This window comes from Xenopus laevis, chromosome 6L (assembly GCF_017654675.1).
Source record: "Xenopus laevis strain J_2021 chromosome 6L, Xenopus_laevis_v10.1, whole genome shotgun sequence".
NCBI classification, from domain to species: domain Eukaryota; kingdom Metazoa; phylum Chordata; class Amphibia; order Anura; family Pipidae; genus Xenopus; species Xenopus laevis.
Genome location: NC_054381.1, coordinates 100,499,400 through 100,515,954, shown reverse-complemented (window position 1 = coordinate 100,515,954; position 16,555 = coordinate 100,499,400). Strand labels below are relative to the sequence as shown.

At 42.1% G+C, this 16,555-nt stretch overlaps 1 protein-coding gene across 1 annotated transcript; it reads right to left on the bottom strand.

Moving 5' to 3' along the window:
* Window positions 1-178: 178 nt before the first annotated feature.
* Window positions 179-4,036, bottom strand: sox4.L (SRY-box 4 L homeolog; the record flags this gene model as incomplete). Its single annotated transcript, NM_001086529.1, is given in 1 exon segment — window positions 179-4,036. A coding segment is annotated over 1 exon segment (1,161 nt). The 3' UTR covers window positions 179-2,392.
* Window positions 4,037-16,555: the final 12,519 nt, after the last annotated feature.

Genomic DNA, 16,555 nt, shown 5'->3' with positions numbered 1-16,555 from the left:
AACAGCTAGAAACCTGAATACATATGCTATCATCATGCCAAAAAGAGACTAAAACAATTATAGTTTAGCGACAAGTATAAAGGATTAAATAGTCAAATACAAGAATGAAAACGCAGTACATAGTGTCGCGAACTCAAATCGGCATTTAGATAGATCCAGTGGTTTAAACGGCACGGGTTTTTTTTTTTTTTTTGAAGTATAAAAAAGTGCAAAAATGTGGTCTAGAAGTTAAAGCTACAGGATCCCTTTTTGCTTGTTATGTGCACTGTTTGCTTAAAGCATTTAAATACAAACTAGCAGAAGGGACGAGCTTTTGTTACAAGCTCCCCAACAAGAAAAGGATTAGAAAAAGCAAACATCTGAAAATAAAGGAAATTTGCTTAGCAGTAAAAACACAAGAGTGCAGGTCATCGTCATACCACTATGCCTATCTATACTGGGAATAGGCAACTTTAACATTCTCCCCACCCCTCCCCTTTCTCCTTTTTGTAGCCTGCCTAAAATAACAGTGCCAATAGAATAATGTGCTGCAAGGCTCCCAACAAAGAAGGTGTCCACATTAAAAAATAAAAAAGAAACAAAACTCTGAAGTATAGTTATAAAGCGCTATATAAATACTAAATATGATTAATACAAATAATTTTTTGTTGTTTTCAACCAATATACAGTGTATTAAAGAATACTCTGGAGGTGTTAATGTGGAGTGCACTAGGCTGGAAGGGATGCTGTGACTTTAAAAGCCTGCAGATTGAAGTGTGTAAACATGGAAAATTAGGCTGGTGCAATGTTTTATTGATAAAGAGATTTCAACCAGCCGCCCTGTTTTAAATATTGTTAGGAAATCCAAAACAGCAATTGACACCAGTTAAAACACCCCCTTTATAGATTTTTTACAAAAATACACTGAGAAAATAATCAAACGTTTTCATCTCTCTTCTTTCATTTTAAAAGTGTCAAAAGTCTACGTTTAAATATAAAAAATTAAAAGTTAAAACTCTAGCCCTTCAGTGAAGGAGACATAAAAATGGTGTGGCAAGGAAAGGGGAACTACAAAAAAATTCAGTTTTTTAAAAAAAACAAACAACAAAAAAAAAAAGTTTGGCCAGTATAAATATGTCCACGTATAAAATGGCATCTGATTTACATTTACAAGATGAAACATTACAGATCACCAATGAGAAAGGGAACAACAAAAAAAAAAAAGAATCCAAACAGTCTTCATTTACATCTACCGAGTAATAACACATACATACTCTGAGAAAAATTTGGTCCTGAATTATTGGTTTTTAAGTCCAGCACAGATTTGAGTTGCGTTTGAATCCTTAAAGAGTTAAGAATGAGAAAAAAGCTGGTGATTTTCGTAGGAATCAAACATAGCGCCATCTATCTGCTTGTATATTATCCTAACACTAAAACTGTTCAACAGTCTTACAGAAACCTTAAAAGATAGACAGGATAACATGCTATATTAACCCACCAGTGAAATAATCCAACACCATCACGATTCTGAGCAAGAGAAACACACTTTTTTTTTGTTTTGTTTTTTAGAAAAAGAATCGTCCTTTTTCCCCCCAGTACCACATAAATATGTAACTTGATGTAGTTCAGAAGATCTGCCTTCTTTTCCAAAGTAGTGTCCTTGATACAAAAAAAATTAAAAAAGGTTTAAAAAAATCCATCGTTTGGTGGATGGTTAAAGAAAAAAGCTGGGTGACCCATAGGGTGCCATCCTTCTCCTGACGTGCAAATCCAATATTAGTCCCATTACTACTAAAATGAAAAGACCCCTTATTCGCCCCCCTTAAACTTTCTAAAAGAAAGGGGTTCTGAGGAGGTTATTCTTGGTACCTTCTCACCCTGTAAGGATGTCAGTCTTTAAAGTTGATCTTCCAATGACCTGCTGCTCCTTCCTCTCCTCTCCTGCTGGAAGGTGCAGCCTACACTGGTGCTGGAAGCAGGGGGAGAGTCTTATGTGCCTCAAGCAAGGAAAAGTGACATTAATGCTAAAGAACTTGAGATATCAGAGCACCGTTTCCTTGGGCTCTCCCCATGTTTTCTGAGTGTGGCTTTAGCTCTGTTGGGGTGTCAATTGAAGGCAGCTTTGTTTGCAGCAGCACAAGAGCCTTCTCAGATGCGCACACACACACACACACACCTCCCCTGAAGCCTGAAGATACTCCGCGGGAGACTTTGGGATCCGTGCGGGGTAATAAAGGGGCTCCTGTTCCCACGGGCTGCTAAAACAATCCCTTTTTATATTCATTGTGTGGTTTCCTTTTCTGACTAAAGTAAAGCAGAGATTCAGTCAGTTCTGTCTCAGGCAAAATGACAGCAGAGAGCGCGCTTTGCCTCTGTCTCACTTGATAGTGGATCTGCTCGGCGCCCCTGTGGCTCAGTAGGTAAATACCAGGTTAGAGATGCTGGACTCCAGCCAGTCTCCGGAGATCATCTCGCTCACCTCGGGGGTGCAATAGTCCGGGAACTCGAAGTGGGAGCCCGAGCCCGGCTCGAAGTTAAAGTCCAGGTCTCTGTCCAGGGCAGCGGAGCTGAAACTACCCAGGGACATGTTCTCGAAGCCCGGGCTCGGGTTGAGCTCCAGCAGTTCGTCTTCCAGCTCTTCGTCCGAGGAAGAAGAGGAGGAGGATGCAGAGGAGGGGGAGGATGCAGCCGAGGAGGAGGAGTGAGAGGTGGACGGGGCCGGTGAGGACGCCCTCGTGTAGCCGTCGTGCTCGGAGGGGGAACCGGGGGAGTTCTGCGCCGAACCGCTTCCATCCTCGTACAGGCTGAGCGGGTCACTGGCCTCGGCCGAGCTGCTGCTCAGAGTAGGACTGGCTGGCACTGCCACTGAGCCTTGGTAACCCGCGCCCCCGAATATGTACACCCGGTTCTTTGGCTTCTTGTCGTGTCTGACTGACGCTGCAGCCCGGGACTTGTACAGCGAGTGATGATCCGGGAGACACGGCTGCTGCTGCTGCTCGGGGAAAGCTCTGGCGCCCAGGACGAGTTTGCTGTGCGGCTTGTTGCAAAGCTTGGTGCCGCTACTCTTCTTCACTGGGGGTTTGCCTGACCCTGTGCTGCTCACAGAACTGCTGCTGCTGCTCCCAGGGCTGCCACATGTCTTATCCCCGGGCTTGGATCCGCTAGACTTGACCTTCTTCCGGGGTCGGTACTTGTAGTCCGGGTAGTCTGCCATGTGCTTGAGCCTCAGTCGCTCGGCCTCCCTGATGAACGGGATCTTGTCGCTGTCCTTTAGCTGTTTCCAGCGTTTGCCCAGGCGCTTGGAGATCTCTGCGTTGTGCATGTCTGGGGACTGCTCCATGATTTTCCTCCGCTCGATCTGAGACCAGACCATGAAGGCGTTCATTGGCCGCTTGATGTGCCCACTGGGGGTCTTGCACCAGCTCGGGTCATCCGCTTTGCCCCCAGTAGAGGCCGTGGCGCCAGGTGTGGGAGAGGAAGCCATGTCCAGCTCTATACCGGCGCCCGACTCCGACCTCTCCCCTGCCAGCAGCGCTGCCTCAGTGTTCTCCGTGTTGTTGGTTTGTTGCACCATTGCTACTGCTGCTGCTGTTGTGCTACTGCGATTAATTCCGGGGCTGCACAGGAGGCAAAGCGCTCAAACACTTGGGCATGAAATAGAAGGAGTCCATAAAAGAGAGAGAGACAGTCCCTCACATGCACTGGAGTCACTTGGGTCGCTGCTCTCCTCCTCTCAGTCACTTTGCCGAGTACTCACACTGGCATCACTCACAGCTCCTGCTGCAACAGTCCCTCTATCAGAAACATCAACAAACTCTCCCGAATCCACTTCATGCGCCGGCACAGACAGCCAGGAAGACTCGCGTCAGATGTGAAAGTTTAGGCATAGAAAGATATCCCCGAGTGAGCACAGTCTCTGCCAATGTATACGTTTGCTTTAATAATCCTGAATCAATGAGAGTGCTTACAGTGCCGGGCAGGAACACAGAGTGAGAGATATGTACAGAATGGGTATGCATTTATGTTCCTTGCCCCCCTTTCTCCTCATACAGGTTTCTCTCGCTGCAGCTAAGAGCGGTCCTCAATTCCGCCTCACGCGGCTTTATCCCTTCCCCAAAGTCGGCCCAGCCAATGGCCGACTGTTTCTAACGCTTCCTCGTGCCAAGCCCCGCCCCGCCGCTCCCCATTGGTTGGGAACGCGATGCAATAATAATCACCGCGTGCAATGAGAAGCTCCAGAGCTGACCTCATTCCAATTCACAGCAAAACTTTCCCTGCTAAAGCCGTGTGGGGAGAGAGAGCTGCGCTGTAGCCGCCTCCTCCCCGTTTTGCATACATATCTATATGATATCACCCCTTCTAGCGACTCACTAGCTGCCTGTTAACTAATAACTATTGAGGTACGCGGCTTTGTGGCGGCATTACACGTACAAGCCCATGCTCGGCTCTCAGCACCGCTTCATTGTTCACGCTATGCTGTACAGTGCATTGCTTCACATGATACTAGGAGAAAGTCAGGGATAAACCCCCCCTTTCCTGAAATACTGCCTCACTGTACATCACCCTAATCCTCAATGTCTCTAGTCTAGCACTTGCTCGTCAGACCTCTCATCCTTCCCATGTGACACTTTCACTTGGGAGACAGGTGCAGCCCCCAAAAAAAACCCACGGGCTGTGTGTGTGTGAGTCAGTGAGTTGGCTGCTTCTGACATGGTGTGTCTATTTCTTCATGGTTCTTTCCAATACCTGGAAGTCACCATAGACAGCCAGACGGCCATTAGCAGCCTGTATAGGAAGCTAGAGTGTGAGGGACCGTAGCAATGCTCTGAGCGTCACACCCCCTTTTGCAGCCATCCTCCATGTGGCATGCTAACTGAGGCACAAACGAAGCGACGTGTCTGGCGCGTCTCCTGGAAGCTGTCACTTTCTGTTGGCCTGTCATTACCGCCCTGTCACTGTTCAGCCCATGATTGGTTAATGGCAGGCTGTGGAGGCTCCCACTATTATTCGGGTCAGTTATATCTCTACCCCGAACTTCTGGGTATTGTCTTACACCTATAAGCAGACACACTGCGGTAACTAAGCTCGGCTGCACGTCTATTATGCTTTAACGCCGCCTGCACACGTGCTTCTCCTGTGCGAGTTGCCCCAGGCCTAGCATTGAAGCAGGAAAGGGAAGGCGGCAACTGGCAAGCGACGGCGGGTAAGTGCAGCTGCAGAGAAGGGGCAGGCACCAGGCAATGCTGGAAGTGAAAAGGGGCGGGGACGCTGTTTTATTCTCCCTCCTCGTCTGTCTCTCAGCCTGGGGGCGGGAAAGTTATAAACCCAGCGCCTGCCTTGTTTATACAATAAGGACACGCCTCCTCCTGCACAGAGGGAGTGGGAGGGAGGGGGCTGTCTGGCTCGCTGTCTGTGCTGGGGGGAGGGGACGGATAGACTAGGCTGCTGCTGCTGCTGCTGAACCTGAGGCGGCTGAGGTCAGCTGCAGAGTCTGCACTGATTGCAAGAGCTTCTTGTTGTCGCTATTATTCATAGCACGGTGCGTGTCTGCGAATCAGCCTGAAGAGAGAAGGGGGTGACTAACATCAGAGCACTGACACATTAACCCCCGCACTGCTGCTGCAGCTGAACCTCTAGCTATCATTGCTAGGAATGTTCTTGTGTCTGCCCCGCAACAAGACTGCCTGTCACATGACTGAATGTGCCCTGCTGCTATTTTGCCTTCCTTGCAGAGGGTGTTGAGAGGTGTGTCCTTTAGTGAGCATGGTAACAAGCATTCCAGTGTGATCTTACACGCCCACCACCGACTGCTACACAGGAGGGAGGGAGGGGAGCTGTAGCCTTCCCAATAAGAGTATGGAAACAAGCTTATCTTTGGGGAGGGTGCGTCCTAAACTCCCCTAGCAGAGCCTTCACGAGGCTGTTTTCTGTGCCCCCAATTCTGCATAGAAACAAGGTTGGGATTTGCTGATGTGTGTAACTGGGCAGCTCAGACTTGAGGATGTTTAGGTAAACAATCCCATAGGTGCTGGGGTCTGACTTGCCAATCCCTGTGTCATTTGACAATGGTTACAGAGGAGAAAGTGACATCCCTGCAAGGTTAAACACCTGACACATCACTTATGGATTCTCTGCCTCCCCTATTTCCAGTGCAGCACTTTTAATTGGAAGGGAGGTGAGCAAATTCAGGAGGAACGAGGAAAGACACATGCAAATGGCATGGCAAGGAAACTTGCCACCCGCTGTGCTGATGGGAAACAGACTCGTGTTGCTAATAGAATTTAGGCTAGACCTGCAAGTACCAGTATCATATGCTTGCACAAGGAGGACGAAGAGGGCTCTCATTTCCATATGCTCTTGGTTAATGCAGCTGCCTTGGCACTACAGAGATTGCCCTCCATTAAGATTTCACTTTTAGTCAAGATTAGCACTTCTTTTTTCACTGCACCAATTTCTTGGCAACACCAGAGATCCCTGGCATTTACTAAAGTGCCCCATTTATTTCCAGTGCATGGGCTAAAAGCATGGAAGAGGTGTCTAGACATTATATAATGATGTGCAGAATAGGCAGATCAAGCGTAAGAAGATGTCATTGCGAGCAAAGTAGCCTTGTCCTCAGTTTCCCATTGTTTTGCTGTATTTATAATTGCTATTTTAGTAGATTGCTTGTGTTTGTCCTGGAAGAGGGTAAGAGTTCACACGAGGTTGCTTGTGCTGTGCTGGTTCCGACTGCTGCACAGAGGACGCTTGGTGGCAGCGGTGAGCCTCTGCCTATTGGTAACGAATCCCACGTGCAAACAGGGAAACTGGAGGAGTGCAGACAGGTCTGAGGCAATCAGACGCATACAAAACACATGACAGAACCTCATAGCTAGAATTCATTAGTGGCTGACTAACCTTACTTTCCTTTAAATGTAAGGCAATCTATTAATAGCGAATGCTAAGGATTCATCAGATTGTGTTCTCATGCGTTGCTTACAGTTATTCACTGGGGTTACTTTTTACATTTTCCAAGGAATTTTTTCCTTGGTAATGCTCCCAGGTCTGAAACACAATAAATGTATAGATTATGTTTTCTGAGACCAAACTGCAATTCCAATGTATCTTGGAACGTCAAATCTTCCACTTTACAAAAAAAAGCATTTTATAGATGGAGGACCCTTTGAAAATTATTTACTAACTTTATGTCCACTACTAGCGTCATAAAAGTGTTTATCAGAAATAGTTTTTCTAACTTGATTGTTGTTATAGTTATATTTTCCTTATGTTAAAGGGGCACTAAATGAGTGATCAACCACAAAATAGGTTTTAACCCAAGAAATCTAACCACACCTGGACAAGGGAGTGCCCTTAATATGTCATTTTCCCTTTGGCAGAATGACAATCACTGCACAAAATATTTGGCTGAATATGGAGTTAAATCCTAATCTGTATAACATTTAGATACATTAACAATTAACATATTAGCTCATGCCGATGAACATATTTGTCTTTACTTGTCTTGCAGTGTAAAGTCACATGAAGTGAGTTCCTAATGTAACATTTTTTATATTTTAATTATAGTATCCTTTTTGTATATTTTGTGCTAGAGAAGACATATCTCACCATGACCTGTGGCCCTAAATCTTTCCTGCAAACACCTCCTAATCTGCTGCTTCCTCTATTTCTATCATAACACATATTTGTCTACTTTATGGGGCAGATTTTGTCAAGGGAATTGAAAATTGAATTTTTCGAGGTTTTTTTTATGGTCAAAATTGTCAAATTCGACTAGGGAGTTATTCAAATTCAATTTGAGTTTGTTAAAAAAAAATGTAATTAGATTTTTGATATTTATCATACTCTGGACCTTTAAGAACTCAAATTAGACTATTAGACCTAAAACCTGACAAATTGCTGTTTAAGTCAGTGGGAGAGGTTCAGGGATCAATTTTGAGTTGTTTGCAGCCTTCCCGACATTCAAGGGTTTTTTTCAGAGAAAGAGTTTTCAAATCGAATTCGATACCAGTTTTCGGGTCGATTCCAGTCATCTGTCATCCGAGTTTTAAAAATTTGATTTTATTAATACATTTCGATTGGTCGAATTTCGAGTTCATGGGAGTTTATGGGAGTTTTAAAAAACATGAATTCGAAATTCGACCCTTGATAAATGTGCCTCTGTGTACAACCATAAATGCTGCTATCTTCTAACTTATATGCATATATTCATTCTACAAATACAGTTTAAATGATGTCTTGTACATTGTTATACCCATTAACTGTGTCTACAGAAGATAATTGCTTTAATTATTCAAGAGGTGGTGAGCAATGCACATTATTTTGTATCTGGGTCCAGGCAAGGACTGACAAACTGTGGCTTCTGGCTAATACTAGAGGGGCTGCTTGTAAATTGCCATAGACAATCACTATTTAGCGGGCTGGTGTAAGGTTGTGTGTACCTGAAATACCAGGGCCTATTTTGAATCCCAGTCTAGACCTGCCTGGATTGGATACCTAGAGGGCACTATCAGAACAGTTTGTGTGTTTTTGCAGTCTGGGCAGCGATGAGTGTCACCACTTTTTACTCAACAAGGTATATAACACTTCTTACACCGGAAATAATGTTCTGCCTGATCTTGTTCAATTGACTTCTGTGTGTTATGCCAGATCTAGAGTGACATACAATAATGGCATCATTTTTTTTGGCTTTAGAATGACATTTAAGAAAATACACAGTTTAATAAATAGCCCAGTTAGTGTTTGCAGAGGATTCTTTCCATGCAATCTTGAAGCCGGAGCACCCGAAGTTAACAGTTTTGTCCCCAGAATTTGGAGCCTTATGCTAGTAATTACCAATTGGATGGGATGGTCACCCCCCCCCCTGCTTCCTCCTTTATGATCTTGATCAGAAGTAGGAGGGATGGATGGCAAAACCCCAGCTCTGATAATGATTTTGATGTGTTAGGTAGAATACTGTAGGGTCCCTGGCACTCTGGTATTAAGAACATTCAGGGTCACCCGGGTTTCAGATAAGGGGTCCAATATATGTTAAAATATGTTCTTACATTTTTGGTGATTCTACTGTACTTATATATTCTGAGAAACAGGAATGGCAAAAGGGACCAAAGACTACTTTGACCCATACATAACTGTCCCCAAAAACCTTTAGGTTGAAATGGTTTTGTTATAATGTATGGTGATGCTAACATATTCTGTTTTCTTTTTTTTAAATAACACTCTGGTCCTCTACCAGATGTTTAACTTAGCACGCAGCCTTTATTGTGGACTGGCTGGGAGTACTAAGTATTCCATAAGGTTGTTGTCTAAGAGCTTTTCAAATGTTTTTTTGTAATATTCTGTGCATTTTTAAGGCAATGTACTCCAATCCTAATATTTCAGGATTTACAATATGAAAAGATCAAGAATTTAAAAACTAAAGTAAATAACATTGTCTTTTATCATTCATTGTCATAGGGATGCTGTCATGGGCCTCTACTAACTTCCTGGGACATAAATAACAGAAGCGGTCATAATTTATGAATGATTATAAATCCTTTTTTTTACAGGAAAACTAAAGTTCAATAAATAAATCTAGACACACACCTTATATTTGGGACTGTACTAGTGTAAGGCACCAAAGCCCTTTATCATTTAGGATCACTGCCTTGCCTTCAAATATACTTCTAGTAGCTTTTCACAGACACAGCAAAACTTTACAATTAGGGCAAAAGGGACAGGTCCACTAAATACCATAAGCAGGAACACAGTTTTATAGGGCTGGGAACAGTTATGACCATTTTCTGTGGTAGAATAAAAGGACAATCCCAGCCCTTATTTCAGCATGGACACTGAGCAGTGAGGATATCTCTGCAGTTCTAATATAATGACCTTTTTCTGGAGCACTATACAGTTAAAGAAAGGGAGGGATATAATACTAGAAGATAAGACTGATACAATATGTCTCATTTAAGATATTCTGTATTCTTACATATTCCAAAAAAAAGCATGCACACATTCAGCATGATCAGTCGGTCTTAGATGCACATCATGTAATTCTTAGGCCCAGTGGCGTAACTAGATGTTGCTGGGCCCCACAGCAAATTAATTCTAAGGCCCCCAACATATCCAGTGTTTGTCCTGTTTTAACAATATATATTGAAATTGCTCATCAATGAGAGCCTCATGGGGCCCCCTGTACCTCCTAGGCCCCCCTGCAGCCGCAGGGTCTGTTTCCTCTGTAGTTACGCCCCTGCTTAGGCCTACCAGGGCAATCTCATCAATTGGTCTATTTGCCACATTCAGTATTAAGAACAAAACAAATAAATATATTTCATTCAGAAACAGCCATCACATAAACTAAAAAAAAGCAAAAAATACATAGTATGTTGGTCTTAATTATAGAAATGTAGTTTTTTTACAGGAATTGCTTTAGTTGTAAATGTATGGTGCAATCAGAGGCTTTGCCACTGCTTAAATGTTTTCTCTGTCTTATGTTTGTTGCAGTCATATAAATCATTACGGATAGTTTACTAGTATATTATTATATCTATCATGTAAAAAGCTTTCTTTTTCTGCCTCTAAACATGCCATAGTTCATTTTGGACACAAAACCACCTGATCATTGCCTCTCTGGAAAATTTGAGCATTCTTTATTTTGTCCAGGGTGAGACCCTAAATGCATTAAGCATAGTATATTCACTGATAATACCATTTAGCTGTACTCTGATGCTTTTATAAATGAATTTGCTGCCTTCAAATTTTGATCTAGCAAACAGACGCTATATGATATTGACAGTGATTGAACATCGGTTTCGCTAGTATAGTATTGGGTACAGAGGCTGCCTGTCAGACAGACAATATTTTCCAAAAAGAGCTACACATTTTAAGACTGGAATTAACAGCATACATAAAATATATATATTTTTTCCAAAACATAATGAAAAATAAATTCTCTGTAAGTAAAACATACTAATAGTTTGACATTACTATTGTACAGGTATGAGATCTATTATCCTAAAAAACATTTAAACATTAAATAAATCCAAGAGGGTTGTCTTGCCACCAATATGAATTAATGCAGCTTAGTTAGGATTCAGTGCAAGGTACTGTTTTACTGTTACCTGTACTTGCATGGTGGCTTCTAAAAATAGCAAAACCTGTTATGCTTTATAAAGATTCTTGATACATTTAGAAAACCCCACAAATATTCTATTTTTCACACTGTTGTCGCAGAAAGACCCATATGATTTTTTTTGTATACTGTATATACACTGTACTGCATTATGTTATGTACATTGTATCACTTAATCTGGAAAGAGACTTTTAATTTAATATTCATTTTTTTCATTACTTGCTTTATGTTTCTGAGTGTACTACTGTATGAAAAATGATAGAGAGGTTGCTGGATCTTATATGTAAATGGTTCTCATAAATGAAAATGTACTTGCAGATGAGATACTTTTATCAAGCACAGGAATTCTTTCTTCTGCCACACAACCCACCATTATCCTTCCTCCATTCCTACAACAGGATTCCTGTTCACTACTAAAGTTGAGTCTAGTAACTCATAGTAACCAGAATCACATCAGGTAGCAATTAGCTTTTTGAATGATAGCATTTTTTATGGTGGCAAGCCATGGTCAAATATAGGCTCACAGTGTCATGTAACTCCCTCCTCACAATGTTCAATTGTGAAGTGATGGATTCTGGGGCTTGAAGTCCCTCTGCTTTTCATAGAGGGCAGTGCACAGATTCTTTAAGTTCCAGAAGCCAAATGTAAAGCATGTGTAAAGTTGCTTACAATTATTGTGCTATACAAAAAAAGTTTTAAGATGGAGGACCACTTTTCCTTTTTAAGACATTATAGACAATTTACTTGTTTTTTTTTAAATATGTATATATAATTGTGAAAAGAAGGCATTTAGTTTCTGTTATTTTTCATTTCATTTATTAACTCTTATCAGGGCACCCAATCCCATAAGCATTCGCGTGCAAGAGTTGTAGGTGGTTCTGATCTAAGCCAACCAGAATGAACAAAGTAACCCAGATCAAAACTGCATTGATTCAGTTTGGCAAAATTTGGAACAAAAGTTGCAGCACATTGGCCAAGCCAAATTGGTTTGTATGCAATCCAGCAACCCTGCACTAATCTTTATAGGCCAAACGCTGCCCATAGGCACACAAATATAGGAGAAAAAAACCCTGGGCAACCTTTTTACAGTTGTGTGGGATGGTGTCAATAAGCACCATTGCAGGTAAGTTTTGAATTAACTATAAAGCACCAGAAATTAAGTAAGCTGTCAGGAAGTATTGCTCTCCTAATCATTTGGAATATTCTCAAAATAAAAGGTTATGCGTTTTACGTGACTTTTTCTCTTAGAATTCTGCAGTTTACATTTGCTTTTAAAAACAATATCCAGAAGAGAATAACAATAAATCAGGATTATTGACCCTTATTATTAATAATGATTTTATATGCTTGTAGTAGCATTTTCAGTGCTATTTGAGATGGCCAGTATGAAAGAATGCCTCACCGTATCTGCCTTATGTACTCACTATTGTGTCACTGTCCCTTGGGGACTGGAGCTACTTCACAGGAAAAACTAAGACAGTGAAAACTAAACCCTGCAGAAACCAATCTGGTGTTTTGTTTTAAACATTATATTGCATGCTGTCAGGATCAAAGCACCTGTTGAAGGTTTCAGGTGTTTGCGTGTTACTACAAGGTAAGGAGGAGACAGGACAGATGGCAGTTGGGTAAGCAAGCAGAGATCTTTCTTAAGGTTGCCCCAGGCACATGCTACAACTGAGTTACTAAACCATGCTTGATAATAACTATTTACCGACCACATTTTGTATAGTTAAAGAAAATTGACATATATTTTTGCAATACCCTTGGCTTGTGCCCTGATCTATGCAATATAACTGTGAAAATAGTTTTTACTGCTTTTGTAAGTAAGAATTCCCAACCTGGCCTCTGTGACTATTTCTGTGTCTTTATTCTCTGAGCAGGAAGAAATGTAGAATTTTTACATAAGGGCTGCCACTAAAATTGTATATTCATTGTATATGCAAAAGTGAAAATGTATCACCTGCCTAACATATTTTTAAGATCCCTATAAAATCTTCAAATTTCACTGCGTGAAAAGGAGTGCTTCTGGCAAGCTAGATAGGGTCATATAGCAGGTTGCACAGAGCTTTTTTATTATTTGGGCCTGGATGGGGAAATAAAACACATTTTTACCAATCTAGAAAGCAAAGATAGTAACTGATGTCTAAGGGGCAGATTTACTAAGCTCAAGTGAATTTTCGAAGTTAAAAAAGTTCGAATTTCGAAGTAAATTTTTGGGTACTTCAACCATCGAATAGGCTATATTCGACCAATCGACTTCGATTTGAACGATTCGAAGTAAAAATCATTTGAATATTCGACCATTCGATAATCAAAGTATTGTCTCTTTAAAAAAAACTTCGACTTCATACTTCGCCAAATTAAAGCTACCGAAGTGCAATGTTAGCCTATGGGGACCTTCCACAGCACTTTTCTAAGTCTTTGCACATCGAATAGAAATCCTTCGATCGATCGCTAAAAATAGTTTGAATCGTTCGATTAATTGTTCAATCGATCCGATACGCTAAAAATCCTTCGATATTCGAAGTCGAAGGATTTTAATTTGAGGGTCGAATTTTGACGTTTTTTTAATTTCGAAATTCGACCCTTATTAAATCTGCCCCCAAGTGTCTGCTTGTTGGACTATTAGAATAGGGTGGCAAGCAGGCCGTAAAGAATGGAGGCTGAACTGTCTGCGGTTAACATTTATGAAGCTGAAAATGGGTGACTTTTCTGTAGTTAAGTATACAATTTAGCCACCATATTTTTGGAACTACCCCTCAGGCAATGTTTAGGCCTATGGGGTGTTTTCTGCCCACTATGTGTTTCACTGTGCAGCAAGATCTTTAAATTGACCCTTGCTCAGTTGTTTGTCAACCAATTGCTGCAAGAAAACACTGTAGATCACATTTTTAGGCCACAACCAAATGGCAAGGGCTATTGCTGTTTAGCTCAATGGTAGGGTTAAGAGGTAGCCTGAACGTTCAGCTACATGTCTAGAAAATCCAACTATAATGGCTGCACTGATTGTAAATCAATTTAAATGCAGTCAGTGCATGCCAGCAACATGCATTTATCCCTAAAGTGATCTGGTAATCATCCTCTATGGGAGGTGTCAGGCCACCATTTCAGACATTTTCCATGAGGCAGAAAAAATGCAGAAATAACCATTCTGGAATGGAGTGAATAAAAATGCTTATAATTATTCAATGCTTTACACATTTAAAATGTAGCTGTTTCATACTGGTTCTCCTATAATGACAGGTCTGGATTTAAAAAAAAGAAAATCTGTTGTCTGCACTGGCACAGTGTTACAGAAATATAGAATAGCAGTGGTATGCTTGTACAATGAGTGCCAAGGTAGAGCGGAAATAAAAGAATTGTTAGGCAAAGCCTATTCCGTGAGAACTGTCTGGTAACCCCTACCATGGCTGCCTGCTTACAAGATCAGTCCAAGTCTGTAGAAATGTCACTTTTTGAAGTTTGCCCCACATAACAAGAGTCTTCTAAACAGAGTATCCAACTCCCAATACTGGGCATTGCAAAAGCTGGCTATTGACAGTACCATCACACTGCCCCTGCACTGATTTGCTTCCCAGTTTGGTGATCAGGTCTGGACTGGGAGTCAAAATAGGCTCTAGCATTCCAAGCACAAAGAGGCCCAAACATGTCCCAGCAGCCCGCTAAATAGTGACTTTCTATGGCACCTGATAGCAGCCCCTCTGGCATTTGCCAGTCCGGGTCTGTTGGTGATATATGAAGATGTGCAACCATATTATTTCAGCGGGAGAAATCGACTGAGTACCTGTGCAGCATGGCTGGTCTACTTGAATCGTAATAAAAAAAAACAAAATCTCCACGAGAGCTATAAACCACTAAATAAGTAAATATACATAAATATACACATTAAAAACTTGCCCTTGAGGTATATACTTTGATACATGTTTTTAATGTGTTTTTAAACATGGGAGAGGGAAATTTTGTTTAATGATTGAGGCCCAGCCCATATTGGAGGATCCTTTAGATTTGCTGAACTATACAAATGCTTGCTGGTGTTCCAACTGCATTTGGTGCTTAGATGCAGGCAGGGCCGCCATCAGGGGGGACAAGTGTCCCGGGCATGAATGGGGGCCCGGCAGTGCTGCAGTTTTGAAAGAGCCGGGCCCCCTTACGAGCGCCTGAGCAGTGTGGCCATTTTGCAATTCCCAAATGCGGAAGTGCCGAAAAGCCGAACAACAGAAGCCACGAAAACAGCTGAAGTCCAGAAGTGGCGAAAAGACCCGAAGCCACGAAAACAGCCGAAATTGAAGTCCTGAAGTTGCGAAAAAGACCCGAAGTCAAGAAAGGAGGTGAAGTTGAAGTCCTGAAGCCTTGAGCTCAATTCTACTGAACACCAGTTTGTGTTTTTTTTTATTTTTTAATCCCCTGGCCATCAATGTATTATTTTAATATTCTACAGGCCCCTGCCACCTATGTTTTTTTTTAAAAAAAATTTTTGTAAGGGGGGTCCTGGCTCCAATTTTTTTAAAAAAAAATATTCTTTGGGGCCCAAATTTTTTTTAACTTGTAAGGGGGCCCTGGCAACAATGATTTTTTTAAAAACTTTTATGGGGGGCCCTGGTGTCAATGTTTTTTTTTTTTTACTTATAAGGGGCCCTGACCATCAATAGCTTTTTATAACTTGTGGGGGGGGGTTACTTTTTTAGCGCTGATGTCTGTGTGGTCTTTTAACTGTGATGTGGAGTGGGTGGGATATGGGGTGGGGCTTTGGCGCCAGTGTGGGCAGGCCCTGGGGGCCCCAAAAATGTTGTTGTATGGGGCCCCGTGATTTCTAATGGTGGCCCTTGATGCAGACAATGTAGTAAAGGTTAAGGTCAGCATGCAGGCACATTTCTCAGGAACAGATTTCCCTAGAGACCAAGTTCCTAAAACAGGGACTGTCCCTAAGATACAGGGACAGATGGGAACCTTAGCCTAAAGCTGGCCATAGACGCAAAGATCCGATCGTAAGAATCAACGTACGATCGTACTTTCCCATCTCCCGACCCTCCACTAACCATTCAGATCAAAGTCTTTACCATTCCGATCAAATAAGAACAGATCACCCAATGTTCTGCCCCTGACAGCAATCGTACGATACTTATGTCTGACAACACTAGTGACAGTCTCCCACTGAAAATCGTACGATCGGCAATACACGCAGAGATATTATCGGCAGGCGACAGAAATTTTCTAACCTGTCCGATCAACCAAACGACCGATCTCCGACGGACGAAAAATGACGGGACTCTCCACACATGGTCCGAAAATCGTACGAATCCACGATTCGTACGATCGGATCTTTGCGTCTATGGCCAGCTTTAGGCTTATGGAAATTGAATGTTTTGACCATTACAGCCCTTTCAAGGAGAAGACATGTGAAGCTCCAAACATCCTTACTTTCCTGCAGCCACTTTCCATTCCTGTGAATAAGAAATGAGCTTACCA